The 20,434-nt window shown below is 40.9% G+C and overlaps 1 protein-coding gene across 1 annotated transcript; it reads left to right on the forward strand.

Moving 5' to 3' along the window:
• The first annotated feature begins 803 nt into the window (after positions 1-803).
• Positions 804-18,150, forward strand: LOC144648628 (uncharacterized). Its single transcript, XM_078508135.1, is given in 12 exon segments — positions 804-1,185; positions 3,672-3,744; positions 5,141-5,200; positions 6,465-8,384; positions 8,387-9,607; positions 9,737-10,308; positions 10,795-10,843; positions 11,508-11,664; positions 12,965-13,137; positions 15,599-15,758; positions 16,879-17,068; positions 17,942-18,150. Coding segments are annotated over 12 exon segments (4,614 nt in total). The 5' UTR covers positions 804-1,161; the 3' UTR covers positions 17,957-18,150.
• Positions 18,151-20,434: the final 2,284 nt, after the last annotated feature.

Raw genomic sequence — 20,434 nt, forward strand, 5'->3', positions numbered from 1 at the left:
ATTTAGAAAGAGACTGTGACAGTTAAATATCTTGCCCAAACACACAGAACAGGATGAGAAACCTGTCCCCTCGATCCAGAGTCCAGCGCACTAGGCCACCGCGCCTTCCACAAAAAGGCGAGCAATATATATAATTTGCGCGTTCAAATCTTTTTTTCCTGTATGTATTCCATTTCAGCTTGTTTCGTACATAGATCTATATAGCCACTGAATATTAAATTTTGTTCAACGAATGAAGTAAAATCACTTCATCATTTATCCGTTAGAAAAGGAAATTATCGTCGCATTATCTGCTCGAGAAATTATATACATACAAGTATGTTTAGATAAAATAATATATTCAAATAATTTCACAGAAAATCAATACCAAACTGAAATAAGGGGACGCCATAATTCTTATTGACAATATTAATGTTAAAAGCACAGATTAGAAATTTTAAGTTAAAATTTCCTTTTTAATTGAAATTGTAATTAGATGGCTGTTTTATTCCGGTTGTGTGTTGCGTTAGTTTCAAAACATCATGAGTTTACGTCATTGAATGTTTTTTCCTTTAATTCGGGACAAAATTTGAAGACTAAATTTAAACCAACATTCATTTGAAATTAAGATCAAAATCTCGTCCTTGTTCAGTAATGTACTTAAATCAAACATCAAAAACGATGCGGCAATCAAACATACCATCAGACTTATTGGACAGAAGGTAAATAAGTTCTTATATCAGACCTGTGAGCTGTAAATGAATCACGTTTATTAAATGGATATCCTTATTCTTTCTCAGTAAAGTACTAACTCGATCAGTGGCACATTCCTAAACTCTGTTCATCGTTAACATATGTTTGAACAAATGGCCCTCAATAACTAATAAAATAAAAAGTAATCCATCAAAAGCGGTCTCGTAGAGAGAACAACTGTGCATTTTTAATTTACTCGTTCTATAAAATTTTTTCCGCATTTCGATTTAACTTAAAAGAACAAAAGTTTTTCCAGTGGAGCGTGCAACTCCCTTAGAAATGCAAATTATTGTATTATTTGCTGTCAGACGTGTGTTGTTTAGAAAGGATTCTATTAGTAAAAGCTCCGTTTAAAATACGTGTTTAATTCGGAGCTCCGTATTATAACAGAGTAACAGAGGCCTCAGTCGCGAGAAATTTGCGCGTGAGATGGCATCCTGGGCGATATTACTGGTAAGTGATAATGTTAAAGTTGGTTGTCTTTACTGTCGAAGTACTTGTGTATCCTACGGCGAGCATTCAAGTACGTTCTAGCTGTCTTCAGCAAAAAATACCTCTAAATCAAACTTTCGCAGCTACCACAACCTAAATCCATTATTGGAATTAAGATTGCCTTCTAAAATAGAATTACAATTTAGAGTACTTTAGTAAATAACTGTCCAAAACTAGAAAAATTAAAATGCGGAAAATTCGTTTAAACAAGAGAACAATTTCCACGTCATTCAATTATAATTGTGCTGCAAACGTTTTCTGTGCACTTCAATTTTGTTGTTTAAAACGCCGTCTTTACCAGATTGCTTAAGAAAAACCGCCTTAGAAAAAGCCTTTTCGACTCAACTTGAATGGAGAGTGAATTTGGCGAGGGAGGTATATTTAATCTGGACTGATTATTTTTGCACATTTGACCAGGCGCCCGGGCTCAGCACACAACAAAAAAAAAAAAAAAGGGTTACAGAAAGGACAAAAATAGCGTGTATTACATGTATTTCCACTTAACATCGGTTGTGCTACTTTTAGCTGTCGTCTTGGTGTAAAGGGAAAACTACTAAATTCTTTGACGGAACAAATATGTTCTTAAAGTTCACATGTCATATAAACAGAAGTATTTTCAAAAGCACTCCCTGATTTAATATTCTCACTCTAAATTAAGAAATTAAGAATTTGTTAACTGAGAGCTGTAACCCTTAACATACAACCCAAATATTTCCAAAAGATCGATCTGATTGCTTAGCAAGGTTTTTTTTAGGAAAGTTTGCGTAGAGACAGACAACTTTAAGATATTTTTACAAAACGGAAAAATTATCAGCCCGGAACGAAAAATCATTTAACTGCCTCGCAGTGATTTTGTAGATTTTTAAACACTTTGTAAAAAGGCCAACGCGTCTTCTTCAACCACGGAACTGAAACAGTTTGTTTAAAAAAAATTGATAAAGAAAGACGTTATAGTAAATTACGAATTTAGTTCGGTTGCTAACCGGGATTGCGTTTTTTGGTTTTGGTAAAAGCGGAAAAAGTTAAAACAAAGATGTACACTAAACAATAGACGGTGAACAAAACAGCTATCGAACCTTGACTTGTGTCTTTCTTTGTTATTTCAAAACAACCACAGGAAAAAATTCAATGCTAACTTTTTCAACACTTGCTCTTCGACGTAAAAAGTTTTCCTTAATGAACTTTCTGAGAATCTTTTAACACGAACATAAGTATATTTCATAGTAGTTTCAGATTGTTCTCTAGAAACTTCAAACAGAACCTTTCTTTTGTACTTGGCTGATTTGTTAATTGCTGAATAAATATGGTAATAATACATCATGCCCACTTTTAAAACGCATTCTTCCATAGGAACAACAATTTACTTCAAAACAAGCCAATACTGCTTCGTAATACTGCAAACGGGAAAAACTAACCCATCTAGAACATTGTATATGCGTACATCAGACAACTTAATGCATCTAGTTTAATTTTTACGATGCCGACATATCAAATTACAAAATTTATGCAAGATTGCTCGTGAGCATCATACTTTTTGCTCTTCAACCCCCTTTTGCAGTTAGAATTAAAGGGGCTATGTCACGGTATTTTAGGTAATTTTAGTTATTTTCGTTATTTAAGAGCTCTAAACTTCAAAATGGCAGAGCAAAAGTCTTTTATTGGCAAAATCACGGCCACATAACAAACAAGGATGTTCTTCGATCATTGTGAATGGCACTTTCATAAAAATTGAGATAAACTTGAAAAAAGTCGGGCCGACGTTTTTCTAGTTTACCCGAACACAGTCCGTTTTAATCTTCGCGAATTTTGCCCATCCTTGCCCTTTTTTGGCCTTTCTGTGTTTCTTTTGAGTTCTTCTACAGTTTTAAGCCGTTATTGTGATACTTCAGTTAATTCTATGGTCAGTGCCGAAATTGCCTAAAATTCTTGTCGATCTAAAGTGAAAAAATACCGACTTCCTATTTACATTCTCTTTCACTGTTTCTTTCAGTTTAGTTTTGCCGACATTTCTTTACATTTCTTATCTCTGTGCTTTGGCCCTTCGGCCGTTTTAACACAAAGCGGAGTGACCAAAATTTAACTTCTTATCGAAGCATCATTATAAAGTCAACTCGAATGGCCATAGAAACAAAGGAATTTCATATTTTATAACTTGTGAAACTTGACTTATTATCAAACAATCAACAAATAAATCAATTTATTTAAAGTGGTCGGAACGTTAAGCTGCGTTCGTTTCCAGGTACGCTACTATCTATAAAAAAAATACTGCTTGTGGGTGCAATGTTCTTGTTAAAAAATGGTGTGCTAGCATAGAGATTAGAAAACCTAGGAAATTTTGCAAATGCGCCTGATTGTACAAGTCATTAGTGTCGTCGTTCCCTTGGCCAGCGGTCGCCAAGTAAAAACGTTCGTCTTCACTTACAGCGGCTTTCCTATCTCTTTTGTAGTTGGCGTTTTTTGCCGCCGTTACCTTGACGACTGCCAGACCAGACATTCATGGCACGGGAATCTTCGAGTCAGGTAAGCTATTAGACGGTTTTTGAATGCCATGTTTAATAGCCTTAAAAATTTGACGCAAATGTGGTTAAGTGGGGTTATCTTTATAAGCCCGTAGTCCAACACTTAATCAACTTAAAATTTAAAATACCCGGGAAAAAATCTATATTGATCAAATCTAAGGGATGTCGATTTGCTGCAATACTAAGATACTAAGAGAGGCACGATGGCCTATTGTGTTGTGTGCTCACTCGGACCAAGTATCGGGTCACCTTGGGATCATTGCTTTGTGCTCTTGGTCAAGGCACTCGACTCTCGGTATGCTTCAGGGGTGTCGATTGGTAATCGGTTTTCGGGGGGTTTTTTTTTTTTCCCCCCTTTTTAAATAGGCTAAAAAAAATCCTATTTATTTTCCCTTTTTAAAAAACATACCCCCCCCCCCTCTCCCCTACCCGGTGTATACTGCGAATTTAATGCATGATGTAATGCTACGATGGGTCGACGTTCTATCCTTTTTTGCTTCATACTACAGAAACCGCAGTGACATGGGCCACGTTGGTCCGATGCAGACTTTACGTTATGTTAGGCTTGCTACAAAGCACACAAACCGAGAGAAAGTGTATTCAAAAAATGTACGGAAAACTAGAGACGAGGCTGCACGCTCCCATATACAACTACACCCAGTAAAACAATCCAGTACGTAGTGCCGTACAATCTTGTGTGTGTTGTTATAATATTTTTCTACTAAAAGATGCCGTAATTGTTATTATATCACTTTCATACGCTGACAAACAACAAAGCATTCGGAAGTTACTGTTGTTTAGAATTAGTATATACCTTGACCGGATAGTCACCTTCGTTTGCTTAGCAGTTCTTTCGGTCGTCACGGAACCGAAATAAGGGCGTGACAGCAAACATAACGGCTTTATTGCGTTCGACGAAGGAGAACGCAGCCTAATTTCGTTGTTGTGTCCTGTGTCTTTTTAGTTGGTATGCCTGTGTACCGGTTATGCAGAATGAATCGAGCCAGATGTAAGGAAACCAAAATGGCCTCCCCGCTTGATTTTTGCAGGGGCAAGTCTCGGCCGAGAAACTGGTAGCCACAGAAGGCCTCGATTTCATGCAAAACAAGATGTGTCACAAACGGTGCTTAGAAACATTTTTTGCTTGAAGAAAAGGGCTAAAAACGTGTGGCCAAAATTGAAATTTTGCCGAAAATGTCATGGAAACATTAGAGGATTATCATCCAATGAGCAGAGTTGTCAGCCACTAAACGTCATAAAAAGAGCGGAAATCGAGTAAGTCGATGCGTAGTTTCATTGGGAGTTTGTTCGTAGGTAATCCAGCGTGTTTTCGAAAGCACTCCCCTAATCTCTGATTGCTACTAGTAATAACTATATTCTTGTCATTCTTATTTCAGCTGAAGATCAACTCTTTGGCCTTGATGATGATATTGACAGCCTCCTAGATGAAATAAAAGGTAGATTTAAGCTCACACCAAATAATATTGTTTGAATATTAACTTCCTGCAATGTGATTGGTCAATGAAAGAGCTAGTTGTATTTCAACTTAAAGATCGAAAGATATGACCTTTTCAATATAGCAGAAGATATTCCTACTTGTCTTAAACAAGATGCTGTTGGAGTATCGGGTCATTTCATTCCAATTAAATTCGCTTCAAATTCGACAGAAGGATATGGCTATGCAAAGAAGGGAATGAAAAGGATCGCCGATCGACGGATTTGGCCCTAAACAGCGCACGGATTGTGGTTTTTGTGATACATTGAACGGATTCGCAGATTTCGACCAGCGGATCGCGGATAAGCTGAGAATTTTTGCCAGAATTCCGAACTCTTCAAGTCAGGAAGTTCTGATCGAATCAATTTGGTCGGTTTTCGTCGGCATGTTGGCGTAATTGTCGAAAAACAGGCAATGAAAACCTCTTAAAAGTTATAAATAGCAACATCTACTGTCAGTTGGAGCGAAACTATACAAAGTTTTCATGTAGTCGGATTTGAACTTGAACGAGAATAGCGGCGGATTGACCGATTTAGCCCAAAAACAGCACGGACCGATTTTTTGTAGCAGAATTTAATGCCAGATCTTTTCATTGATTTCCGGCCGCCATGTTGGAGCCCAAGCAGTTGGGCTTCAAAATGGCGGTTCCATACTATGCTCTCTAAATTTGCGTGAAACATTTTGACGGATAAGACAAGTACGGAATAACGTACAGGCCTGAAACTTGGACAAGTAGTTTATATAGTAGTTTTCTACAACCTGTAATTGATTTTTTTGTACTCAATAGTTTTGGATGTATTTTTTCGTGGCGTGACAGTGACAACCACCTATTCACCCCCTTCTGTAAAGGTAAAGATGTTTGCGTCAGCCAAATTCTCCTAGTGGAGAATTTGGCTGCAAACTCTCTACCTCTCGGCTGCTCTGTCCTCTGCAGCCGCTGCTGCTGTAGACTATGTTCAAGACACCTCTACGCATGGGTTATTTCAGGTCATATAAGCAATTTCGTCTTGAAGGGATTTGTTATCTATAAGACATCAAATTTTTGTGTGGGCGAGACTGAACCAACCAAGAAGTAATCAACTAATTTCCAATATAATGTCCCTATAACAACGTAACGCATAAATGATGACAATCCGACCATACCCAAATGAAAATAAACTGAAACCATTATTACATCACTATATTCAAACACTCATCGTTAATTTTATTCTAAATTTTCGAAAAAGATAAACGTACCGCTGAGGACAATACACCAGCACCTACAACCGATGTGTCACCCACAAAGAAACCTACTACCGAACCGCTTACAACAGAGAAACTTCCTACCGAAGCACCAACAGAGAAAGTAACTACTGAAGCGCCAACAGACGAGCGTACTACTGAAGCGCCAACAGAGAAAGTTACTACTGAAGCACCAACAGAGAAAGTTACTACTGAAGCGCCAACAGAGGAAGTTACTACTGAAGCACCAACAGAGAAAGTTACTACTGAAGCGCCAACAGAGGAAGTTACTACTGAAGCACCAACAGAGCAAATTACTACTGAAGCGCCAACAGAGGAAGTTACTACTGAAGCACCAACAGAGAAAGTTACTACTAAAGCACCAACAGAGGAGCGTACTACTGAAGCCCCAACAGAGGAAGTTACTACTGAAGCACCAACAGAGAGAGTTACTACTGAAGCACCAACAGAGGAGCGTACTACTGAAGCACCAACAGAGGAAGTTACTACTGAAGCACCAAAAGAGAAAGTTACTACTGAAGCGCCAACAGAGGAACGTACTACTGAAGCACCAACAGAGGAAGTTACTACTGAAGCACCAACAGAGAAAGTTACTACTGAAGCACCAACAGAGGAGCGTACTACTGAAGCACCAACAGAGGAAGTTACTACTGAAGCACCAACAGAGAGAGTTACTACTGAAGCACCAACAGAGGAGCGTACTACTGAAGCACCAACAGAGGAAGTTACTACTGAAGCACCAACAGAGAAAGTTACTACTGAAGCGCCAACAGAGGAACGTACTACTGAAGCACCAACAGAGGAAGTTACTACTGAAGCACCAACAGAGGAGCGTACTACTGAAGCACCAACAGAGGAGCGTACTACTGAAGCGCCAACAGAGGCAGTTACTACTGAAGCACCAACACAGGAAGTTACTACTGAAGCGCCAACAGAGGAAGTTACTACTGAAGCGCCAACAGAGGAGCGTACTACTGAAGCACCAACGGAGGAACGTACTACTGAAGCACCAACAGAGGAACGTACTACTGAAGCGCCAACAGAGGAACGTACTACTGAAGCGCCAACAGAGGAACGTACTACTGAAGCACCAACAGAGGAACGTACTACTGAAGCGCCAACAGAGGAACGTACTACTGAAGCACCAACAGAGGAGCGTACTACTGAAGCACCAACAGAGGAAGTTACTACTGAAGCACCAACAGAGGAAGTTACTACTGAAGCGCCAACAGAGGAGCGTACTACTGAAGCACCAACAGAGGAACGTACTACTGAAGCGCCAACAGAGGAAGTTACTACTGAAGCGCCAACAGAGGAACGTACTACTGAAGCGCCAACAGAGGAGCGTTCTACTGAAGCACCAACAGAGGAACGTACTACTGAAGCGCCAACAGAGGAGCGTACTACTGAAGCACCAACAGAGGAACGTACTACTGAAGCACCAACAGAGGAGCGTACTACTGAAGCACCAACAGAGGAAGTTACTACTGAAGCACCAACAGAGGCAGTTACTACTGAAGCGCCAACAGAGGAAGTTACTACTGAAGCACCAACAGAGGAACGTACTACTGAAGCACCAACAGAGGAACGTACTACTGAAGCACCAACAGAGGAAGTTACTACTGAAGCGCTAACAGAGGAACGTACTACTGAAGCACCAACAGAGGAAGTTACTACTGAAGCACCAACAGAGGAAGTTACTACTGAAGCACCAACAGAGGAACGTACTACTGAAGCGCCAACAGAGGAACGTACTACTGAAGCACCAACAGAGGAACGTACTACTGAAGTGCCAACAGAGGAACGTACTACTGAAGCGCCAACAGAGGAACGTACTACTGAAGCACCAACAGAGGAACGTACTACTGTAGCACCAACAGAGGAAGTTACTACTGAAGCACCAACAGAGGAGTTACTACTGAAGCACCAACAGAGGAAGTTACTACTGAAGCACCAACGGAAGAAGTTACTACTGAAGCGCCAACAGAGGAGCGTACTACTGAAGCACCAACAGAGGCAGTTACTACTGAAGCACCAACAGAGGCAGTTACTACTGAAGCACCAACAGAGGAAGTTACTACTGAAGCGCCAACAGAGGAGCGTACTACTGAAGCACCAACAGAGGCAGTTACTACTGAAGCACCAACAGAGGAAGTTACTACTGAAGCGCCAACAGAGGAGCGTACTACTGAAGCACCAACAGAGGAAGTTACTACTGAAGCACCAACAGAGGAAGTTACTACTGAAGCGCCAACAGAGGAGCGTACTACTGAAGCACCAACAGAGGAACGTACTACTGAAGCACCAACAGAGGAAGTTACTACTGAAGCACCAACAGAGGAACGTACTACTGAAGCGCCAACAGAGGAAGTTACTACTGAAGCACCAACAGAGGAACGTACTACTGAAGCACCAACAGAGGAACGTACTACTGAAGCGCCAACAGAGGAACGTACTACTGAAGCACCAACAGAGGAACGTACTACTGAAGCGCCAACAGAGGAACGTACTACTGAAGCACCAACAGAGGAGCGTACTACTGAAGCGCCAACAGAGGAACGTACTACTGAAGCGCCGACAGAGGAACGTACTACTGAAGCACCAACAGAGGAAGTTACTACTGAAGCACCAACAGAGGAACGTACTACTGAAGCGCCAACAGAAGAGCGTACTACTGAAGCGCCAACAGAGGAAGTTACTACTGAAGCGCCAACAGAGGAACGTACTACTGAAGCACCAACAGAGGAACGTACTACTGAAGTACCAACAGAGGAACGTACTACTGAAGCACCAACAGAGGAACGTACTACTGAAGCACCAACAGAGGAACGTACTACTGAAGCGCCAACAGAGGAACGTACTACTGAAGCGCCAACAGAGGAACGTACTACTGAAGCGCCAACAGAGGAACGTACTACTGAAGCACCAACAGAGGAAGTTACTACTGAAGCACCAACAGAGGAACGTACTACTGAAGCGCCAACAGAGGAGCGTACTACTGAAGCGCCAACAGAGGAAGTTACTACTGAAGCGCCAACAGAGGAACGTACTACTGAAGCACCAACAGAGGAACGTACTACTGAAGCGCCAACAGAGGAACGTACTACTGAAGCACCAACAGAGGAGCGTACTACTGAAGCACCAACAGAGGCAGTTACTACTGAAGCACCAACAGAGGAAGTTACTACTGAAGCACCAACAGAGGAAGTTACTACTGAAGCACCAACAGAGGAGCGTACTACTGAAGCACCAACAGAGGAACGTACTACTGAAGCACCAACAGAGGAACGTACTACTGAAGCACCAACAGAGGAGCGTACTACTGAAGCACCAACAGAGGAACGTACTACTGAAGCACCAACAGAGGAGCGTACTACTGAAGCACCAACAGAGGAGCGTACTACTGAAGCACCAACAGAGGAACGTACTACTGAAGCGCCAACAGAGGAAGTTACTACTGAAGCACCAACAGAGGAACGTACTACTGAAGCGCCAACAGAGGAGCGTACTACTGAAGCACCAACAGAGGAAGTTACTACTGAAGCACCAACAGAGGCAGTTACTACTGAAGCACCAACAGAGGAACGTACTACTGAAGCGCCAACAGAGGAGCGTACTACTGAAGCACCAACAGAGGAACGTACTACTGAAGCACCAACAGAGGAGCGTACTACTGAAGCACCAACAGAGGAGCGTACTACTGAAGCACCAACAGAGGAACGTACTACTGAAGCGCCAACAGAGGAAGTTACTACTGAAGCACCAACAGAGGAACGTACTACTGAAGCGCCAACAGAGGAGCGTACTACTGAAGCGCCAACAGAGGAAGTTACTACTGAAGCGCCAACAGAGGAACGTACTACTGAAGCGCCAACAGAGGAAGTTACTACTGAAGCGCCAACAGAGGAACGTACTACTGAAGCGCCAACAGAGGAAGTTACTACTGAAGCACCAACAGAGGAACGTACTACTGAAGCGCCAACAGAGGAAGTTACTACTGAAGCGCCAACAGAGGAAGTTACTACTGAAGCGCCAACAGAGGAACGTACTACTGAAGCGCCAACAGAGGAACGTACTACTGAAGCACCAACAGAGGAACGTACTACTGAAGCACCAACAGAGGAACGTACTACTGAAGCGCCAACAGAGGAACGTACTACTGAAGCGCCAACAGAGGAACGTACTACTGAAGCACCAACAGAGGAACGTACTACTGAAGCACCAACAGAGGAACGTACTACTGAAGCGCCAACAGAGGAACGTACTACTGAAGCACCAACAGAGGAACGTACTACTGAAGCGCCAACAGAGGAGCGTACTACTGAAGCTCCAACAACAGAGAAACCTTCTACGGCAGCACCAGGTGAAGTTTGAACGTTTTTTGCACGTTTGTTGTGAAAATGTTGGGTACTACTTTAGCTCTTTCGCCTTTTTTCTCTATGTTTTATATTGATGTTTCCTGGTGTTCGTTCTTGTTTTGTATCGTTGTTGTTGTAATTTATTTTTTATCCTTAGTCACTTTTCCTAATTTATATTACCTAAAATAAATTTTCTGTTGGATAGAAAGTTCGTGAATACGACCTCTTGCTTTTCGAACTTTGATTGCTTTTACCAGTTCTGGACATCTTCGCTGCCAAAACCTTATTTTTTACATACCTGCTTTTTACTAGATATAACTCTCTCCCATTGGTTTGTTTGAGTCACGTAACTGGTTGCATCAAAACTGTACTAGCCTGCTGAATAGCCTTTTGGTGTTTCTTGTAGCATCCTGGGAGCGCCTAGAAGCACTAAATTTTATTGATATAAATTGTTCTATCAGTAATCTGAGAGACTATAGAGAAATGAACAATATTATGTCCATTTGCGCGAGATATATTCGTTGTTTTTAGCGGACATGTTTCAAGAATCAACAGTTTTTCGAGGGCGAAGATAGTACCATCGTTGAGTAGTCCCCTTATTTTCTATTGGTATTCAGATGTAACTGAAATTTTATCTAATATTTGCTTTTTGTTTTTATGATTTTCAAGGATGTGGAGGCACCCTTCAGGGTGATGAAGGCTCATTCTCCTCTCCCAATAATGACCGTGGCGACTATCCTAACAACGCTAACTGCGTGTGGACGATAAATGTAGAAGAAGGACATCAGCTGCGTATCAATTTTGAAGACTTCGACACCGAATACGGGTAAGGATCGATTTTTTACCACTTTGACCAGGTTAAAAGGGCAGAGTCTTCTGGTTCAGTTCAGGGACTACTTTCGTATCCCCTTCCGCCCATACCCTCTCCCCATGCCCTTTTTGTGAATGAACATGAAAGTGGCTCCTGCATTGACTAAAATAGCGCGCATCAATTATTAAGAATACAAGCGTGGTGAATCTACCGATCGTGAGAAACACAGTATGATTACATTACTAGTGTCACTCTAAGTAGAAGGTCTCACCCAAGATAAATTAGACTGTTTGCATTGCTGGCTCCAAAGCAAAAGGGCAGATTTATTCGCCGATATTTCAAATAGCAAAACCAGTCTCAAACCAGGGCTTTACTCCAAGGATGTCAGTTTAAATATCAACTACGTACCATAATGATTCGATTTAGCGCCCTCCTTCCAATAAGCGCCCCTTCCGAATAAGTGCCCCCCTTCGAATGTGTTTTTGTCAATAAGCGCCCCTATTCCAATAAGCGCCCCCATTCTAATAAGCACCCCCATTCTTATAAGCGCCCATATTCTAATAAGCGCCGCTATTGTGGATACCTGCCCCGCCTGAAGTCATCGACTTTAAAAGTAACTAAACTTTCAACAATTTGTTACTACTACAGTTTCTGTTATTGTTAGTTATTTTAATATTTATTAAAGTTTTGTGTTGAACATTTGATTGTTTCTCAAAAAGTTAAATAAGCGCCCTGTCACGAATAAGCGCCCTCCCTTGAGGGACTGAAAGTAAATAAGCGCCCCGGGCGCTAAATCGAATCATTACGGTACTTACGTCTCCGGTGCGTCAATTGTTGTCATGTCGGCTTTCCCAATGTCTCGTTAACGGAATACTTTACTATAAGCGATGTCCATCGAGAACAACATAAAAAAAGGTAAGTTGTTCCTCTGGCATCATCATCATTATCATCATCATTATCATCATCATCATCAACATCATCATCATCATCATCGTCATTATCGTCATTATCGTCACCATCATCATCATCATCGATCCTTTCTCTCCTCGTGGAGAATGGTGCCATTGATCCTCCTCCTCCATGCCACCCTGTCTCTGGCCACAGCCTGTGCCTCCTCCCATGTCTTTGATCCGAGATGTTTCCTCTTTTAACTTGTTTCTTCGCCACGTCTCTCTTAGCCTTCTTCTGCGTTTGCCTTCGGGTGCCCATTTTAGTGCAACCTTGGGATTTATTCAGTCCCCTGGCTGACGGGTTTAAATTTACAAAAACAATGCTATCAAGCTTGATAACAGAACTTGTATCTAATTTTTTGTAGTTTCGACGAGGTTATAATCAGAAGAGGGGCAAAACGTATGTACACGCTCAGTGGACGTAAGAGAGACACGCACGTGACAGTATTCGGGGATGGAAGTGATGTTACTATCACCTTCACTTCCGATTCGTCAATTACTTTAAGTGGATTTGATGCTACTTACGAAGTCACGGAAGGTATGTACAACTAGAATCAGCTCTGCATGATCAAGCTTTTAAAGTTGAAATCATAATTAGCAAATAGCACAGAGAATTCATACGCTGCTTGTACGGTCGTGCATAGGAACCTTTTTAAAGGCGCTGTGTCAAAGCTGTGTTTAGCCTATATTTTAGAACGTTTTGCCAAATACTCGGCGCTATAAAACTTAACGCTAACAAAGAATTATAAAACTAGTATACACACTCATATACTTTAAGGTGGCCCGCGGGTATTTATGAGGCTGACAGTTCCCTTTTTTAAGCGCGTTTTAAGACGGGAAAACGTGAATCGATTACTTAAATTTTTGAGAATCTGAAAGAATAATGCTTAAAGTATATAAAATAATAAATTTTATGGCGATCAAACGCGATTTGTTTAAGTTATGAGCGATTTTCGGAAGCCTTCGTTTTTAATAAAATGCGATAATTTTTAAAATGCCACGGTGATTTTTTTGTAATTACCCCAAAGAAGATCGTGTATATACATCAAATGTTAGCAGTCAATAAAGATGGATGGTTTTCAGTCGAATTTTTGAAATTATCAAACAAATGACGTTATTTCAAATTGCGAAAAATTTGTCGATTTGTTTTGCATTTTTTTAAAGCTGCAGCTAGAACAGGATATTGCAAAGGTTTGTGCCGAGTTTCAGCGTGTTCCTTTAATTTCATACGGTTTGAAGAATTTCGGTCGGAAAGTCAGGTACATTTGCTTTCTAAGTTCTAGTCGCTTTGTAAACCCCGCATTTCGAATGAAATTATACTGTTGTTTTCGAAGAGAGGTGTTACTTTCAAATTCTGCATGATCTTCTGCCACTTGCAAATAACACAGCCTGAAATAGTTACTACTGAAATGACAATCACCGTTCCTGCACATGTATTCCCTGGCGGCAGAAGATCGTGCGGAATTTAGAAGTAACTGACCTCTCTTCGAACAACAACAGAATAATTTCATTCGTAATATCATAGGTGACAAATTACTCCTTAATTTTGGCGCGAAATTTCAACGTTAATTTATAATTTCACATGTGAAATTATAAAATTGCCATGGCAACGTAGTTAGCGGCAAGATGGCGTCCGGAATAAAATATGTTTTAAAGCTTAAACTTTGTACATTTTCGCTTGAATTTCATGTTAGCCAGCTAGCCTTGGCCATGTAATAAAACTTTTGATGATATTTTATATTTCAAAACGTCAAAACGACTTCAAGACTTAAGCCAATTACATGAATGGCATCGAGCGGATTTTTGACGAACTATGGTCAAGACGAACTATGGTCATAATGTGAGAAATAATTGACAGTTGATTCATCTATGAAACTTTTTGTAAACGGCAAAAAGAAATCTCTGAAAGGTTTTATTCAAAGACTAAAAAACCTTGCGAACTTAAGCGATGCAATGTACCTGTCAAAAACACCTATGATTGCAAGCGTAATTTGTCACCTATGATATTAAAATGTAATCAAATGGTATACTCGTGAAATTAGAAAATAATTTCACTTGCATTTTGTCAAAATTCTAATATAATTTCCCTCGCCTAAAGGCTCGGGAAATTATTAGAATTTTGACAAAACGCGCGTGAAATTATTTCCTTATTTCCTAATTTCACTCGTCACCATTTGATTACCCATACAAATGCGAGGTTTCGGCAAAGCGATTAGAACTTGGAAAGCAAATGTACCTGATTTTCCGACCGAAATTCTTCAAACCGTATGAAAGGAACACGCTGAAACTCGGCACAAACCTTTGCAATATCCTGTTCTAGCTGCAGCTTTAAAAAAATGCAAAACAAATCGACAAATTTTTCGCAATTTGAAATAACGTCATTTGTTTGATAATTTTAAAAATTCGACTGAAAACCATCCATCTTTATTGACTGCTAACATTTGATGTATATACACGATCTTTTTAACTTTTACACACAAGATTAAGGTGACATCAGCCTCAAAACTGGCTGGTACTGGGTTATTATAAGTATGACATTTAAGCGACGGTCAAGTCAGACACATAACACAACAGTTTATAAAGGCAAAATAAAGAAGTCGCTCGTTCAGGAAATCTACGGAGCGGATTTTCCTGTAAGTTGTTGTGAGTAAACTTTAACTGTTTGGCAGCGTTTTGGGGTAATTACAAAAAAATTCACCGTGGCATTTTAAAAATAATCGCATTTTATTAAAAACGAAGGCTTCCGAAAATCGCTCATAACTTAAACAAATCGCGTTTGATCGCCATAAAATTTATCATTTTATATACTTTAAGCATTATTCTTTCAGATTCTCGAAAATCTAAGTAATCGCTTCACGTTTTCCCGTCTTAAAACGCGCTTAAAAAAGGGAACTGTCAGCCTCATAAATACCCGCGGGCCACCTTAAGGCGATTCCGTAGAAAGAGTTTCACAAGATAGCTAAATCACTCTCATATTGATTTTCTTTTTTTTTTTTCAGGCCCTGCTTGTGGAGGCGAGTTAACGGCACCTGAGGGAGACTTCGAATCGCCAAACTACCCCCAAAACTACCCTGATAATTGCAACTGCCTGTGGACTGTCCCGATTCAACCTGGCCAAAAACTCACAATTAGTTTTGACGACTTCCGAACAGAGCACGGGTAAGCTAAAACTTTCAACAAGTAGTAGGAGTTTGTATAACGAGCGTGAGGGTAGCGCAAAGCGCGATGCGCAAACGAAGCAGTTTACGAACGCAAACGGTTTCCAACTCACCCTGCAGAAGGAGGGTGGGCAATTTTTTTAAAGGTAAAAAAATCCGTTTGCGTTTGCAGACTACAAAGGATGCAGTCTACGCAACAATCATTCGTCACGAAGGACTTAATCTTTTTTGCAACACGACCAATGCCATGTTTCGAAACTGATGGGATAGGCCGGATAGAAGACAGAACGTTTTGCAATATTTGTACATCTTTTAGGATTCAGCTCAGGGAGAAAAAACTGAACAAAGTTATTTTTAAAGAAACTGTTGTGCTGCGTCGAAGGGCAAGTGAAACACTTAGCTAATTGTCAACTAAGTGTATTACTAAGTGTATGAGGGGTGCAGGGGATGGCGCAGTGGTGAGAGCACTCGCCTCCCATCCAATGTGGCCCGGGTTCGATTCCCGGACCCGGCGTCATATGTGGGTTGAGTTTGTTGTTGGTTCTCGTCCTCGCTTCGAGGGTATAAATTTCGGACTCCGGGTTCTCGCTTAGGGTTTTCCTCCCTCCGCAAAAATCAATACTACTAAATTCTAATTCGATCTTTAACAGTCCTACGTCTTATACAATGAGCCTCTGGCTCGGACACTGTGGGTAACCTCGTCCTGCGTATGGACTTTAAAATTGTATTTACATTTTTACATTTTTTACAGAAACTGTTCGTACTGCACAAGGGATTGCTTGTCTAGCATTTTTTTTCTCCCCACCCCTTTCCAACGCTAAAACTTTGACTCATTAAAAGGGGAAAAAGGTGGTTGACTCTAAAACGTAAACCACCATGTAGTGTGAAGAGTGCATTTTGAAGAAAGACTATTTCATGAAAAGTCAATCTGCTGCAAAAGAAAAGCATGTTTCGTTCGATGAGTCGGAGTTTAATAGCTTTTAAAGCTTGACATTGGCTTGGATTTTTACTCTTGGCAATTTAACCACATAAGAGCTGAAGACTTGATGCTTGCTACATTCCAAAATTCTCGCTTATCTTGGTATGCGATGTAAGCACATTCTTTTTTTTCTTTTTAATAGATTCGACGTATTAAAAATCAAGCAAGGGAATAAGCTGGTTAGATTAACAAGCGGAAATCGTCCAAACGAGCGGGATGTTGTCATTGAATACAGCAACATACATGGAGGCGAAGTCGACATTACTTTCGCATCTGATGTCACCCAGACCGCACGGGGATTCCACGCTTCTTATGAAATCGAAAATGAACAAGTAAGTACTTTTTCGGTTGCATAAAACGCTAGGGTTACCCTAGTGTTCGGGTAAACCTAGCTGCCTTGTAAACATGATGATGAAAAAAAAGAGAAGAAATGTGCAAGTGCTAGGGGAACTCTCTCACGCTAGGGCAACCATAGCACTTAGTTTAGCACAGTTGGGAGCACTGAGTGCAAGTTGAAGATTTCTGTCGACTGATGCCGTTGGCTCAACTATTGGAGTTGAAAAAAAAAACCGACCTGGGGGTCCCGGGAGCCGGACAAACTTGTAACAACAACAACAACAACAACAACATTTGAGCTTTATCTGCATGAGCGTAAAACATTACAGTATTGCAAAAGCATAGGGTGATATATAATAGTAATAATTACAATAAAAAGTCATTAAACAAAACTAATCAAATAATCAGTGATCAAGAAATTGATAATAATTTGTCTCTCATTTCAATACAGGACGATATAAACTGCACTAATTGCAGATTAATATAATAGTCAGTGGAGTTCATTAATTGCACAATCAAGGTTGAAATAGATAACTGCTTGGGATTTGAAATTATATGATCTATTTTACTGAAAAAGTAGAGTGGCAGTGCGGAAATCGGACAAACGTAAGGACCGTAGCCTGTGATGAACTAGCATCGCATCCCGGGGGTATTTACAATATTCCTATAGTTGCTTCATGCTGGATGATTTATAAAACTAGTGCCTGCAGATATGGGTTAGCACCGTGCCTTGGATATCCCTATTTAGACTATGAGGCTCGCGGGATGCTCTGGCTTGAAGTGGAGGTTTTGGCCTGTTTAGCTTGGGACCGTCTCCACGTTTCGCCAGACAGTAATCATTTACTTGTTTCTTCTTTTTTCTCCCACAGGATCAGGCCAAATGAGAAAAGTAATCTCGCGTTGGCGAAAGAAAAAAAGGCACCTTTAGCTTAATACACTGAAATAATTTTTGTCATTGAAAATATAGAATACTTTTTCAAATGGTCAAGGGTTAGTGAAACTTTGAATTTTTATTTTTTCTGGGTTATATTGGTTTGTAGTTTTTTGCAAAATCAAAAATAAAGTGTATTTTTGAAAATGTCTCGTCCGATGATATTACCCCACAGTCCGAGCTCCTACACGACCACAAATGGCAAAAATCCCGCACGCTCGTTGTTCGAGAGCTATGGTCGGTAAGAGATACATTCTCGTCCCCATAGCCCTTTCGTTTCTCTAAGCCGGCTTGACACGAGAAAACGAAGGGCTCTGGCTGGGGACATAGGATATTTGAATTAATTCGAATTTTTTTGATTGGCTGTTTGGAACAGAGAATTCCTAAACGGAAGTCGAAAACGTAACGACTCTCTCATACATTATTTTGAAACGTTATGACTGCATACATGAAGAACGGAAGTCCTAGAATCTAGGACTGGAAATCCTGTGTCCCCAGAGGCCCTTGGTTTTCTCGTGCCAAGGCTCAGCAGCCGGCTAAGAGAAACGAAAGGGCTATGGGGACGAGAATGTAACCGATACAACCTGAAACTATCAGAGTTTCCCAATAAACGGAAACCGTAGGGTTGTAAAAAGTTAATTGGGGCATTTTGTGCGAAATTTCTGGCGAACACCACGGCTTCTAGAAAATCAAAGCGATCTTTCGCACTGTTTTGCCTGACAAGCGCGCGCGATTTCGCACTGATTTTCACTTGGAATTGCCGGTAAAGTTTCAATGTTATAATCAAAAACAAATCGACCACATTTTTCCACAGTCTACACTCTAACAGACCATGGAAATGACGCCACTTGAGTTTAGACTATTTTCTGATGCCATTTCTACATATAGTAGAAATGTGGTCACATTGTTATTCCGATAATTCTGTATAGGGATAAAACTGGTGACAACTTACACCACATGGTATACCCCATGGTATAGTTATCAGGACCAAAACGTACTTTGGTTGGGCCGGGAACGGCACTGGATAGATTCAAGAAAGTTTCCTTTTTAGAGAAATTTTCGATTGAGTATCGAAAGTAATCCGGAATTGTATTGGATTTCCTTCACTACCCTCTGTGATTGGTTTCAACCAAACAGAAGTAACCCCCCCCCCCTCCCCCACTGTAGCGGGTAAAATATAGTCAAAATGTGACTAGAACTTCCATAAACAACCACAACGTGCTTTTACTTTATTCGATCTGACACGTGATACCCGGGCGTTCCAAATATGGGCAGCACTAAAATTACGTCAACAGAAAACGGCTACATTCCCTCCTTACTAACAGGAACGAGGTGAACATGACAAAATTAACTCAAAGGCTAAGAACCTTACAACTAGAGTACAACAAGTCCAATGTTATGATCGCAGGCGAGATCTAAGCGAATTATAACTTCAAGTCAACAAATAAATGAACGACTGCTTCATCCATGTCTCTGACAGATAACAGTTCCTCGAGTGAATCTCGCACTGTAACGATTTGCTTGAACTCGATGCGTTCAAAGTCCGGGCTATAGTCAATTAAACGCTTATTTTTGTCCATAGGAACAGATTTCTTAGACAAGTCATGGTTGTATACTGGTTTCCACACGCGAGATTTAGCTAGTCTTGTGCGGCGCCCCGTTGGAGCATAGGTGTGCACGACAACCGAGTCTCGCACTTCATCAGTTTCCGCTATCTCTCCAACAAGGAGTCCTTGTCGAGCATTAAATCGTTCATAGGCGGCCTTGTCAAGGACCAGATTGTAGGCTCCTCCAGATGGGTCACCTTCAAGGGAGAGATATGGACAATGTGCTGTGAGACCACGCATTCTCCCGAGTTTAACTAGAAGTTGTCTCGATGCTGGGAAAACAGAGTACAAGTGCTTGCAGGCTTCGCTAACTGGAGCCTTGCCTATGGGTTCTAGATACCGAGCTAGTTCGAGTGAGATTCCTTCGTCTGCTTGTTCATTGCTCTTGGACAGGTACATGAGAAACTGGCCAGGTTTGTATTGTCTCTCTTTATCTTGATTTTGAGCCGGACGAGGAACACTCTCGGTAGATGATTCCCTCAGGTCATTTGGTTCTGCTTCAGGGATTGGTATCAGTTTCTCAACATTAGTAGGGGGCAGTTCTTCATTTGTTACGCTGTGCCTCAGACGATACAAGTCACTATTCTTGAGGCGTTTGGTGATAATGTACGGCCCAGCATATCTCCTGATGAGCTTTGTGGCTGATCCTTTCTCAACATTTGAAGGTGGTGGTTTCCTGACTAGGACTTCTTGTCCAACGGTAAATTCTCTTGGATTAGCAGATAGATCATAGTAGTCTCTTTGTCGTCTCCTCAAGTCTTTCTTGATGCTACAGAATAATTTATGAGCCTCTGTGATCCTCTGAACTAGGTACTTTGCATAGT

The sequence above is a fragment of the Oculina patagonica genome, chromosome 4, assembly GCF_052425735.1.
Source record: "Oculina patagonica isolate OP01 chromosome 4, crgOcupat, whole genome shotgun sequence".
NCBI lineage: Eukaryota > Metazoa > Cnidaria > Anthozoa > Scleractinia > Oculinidae > Oculina > Oculina patagonica.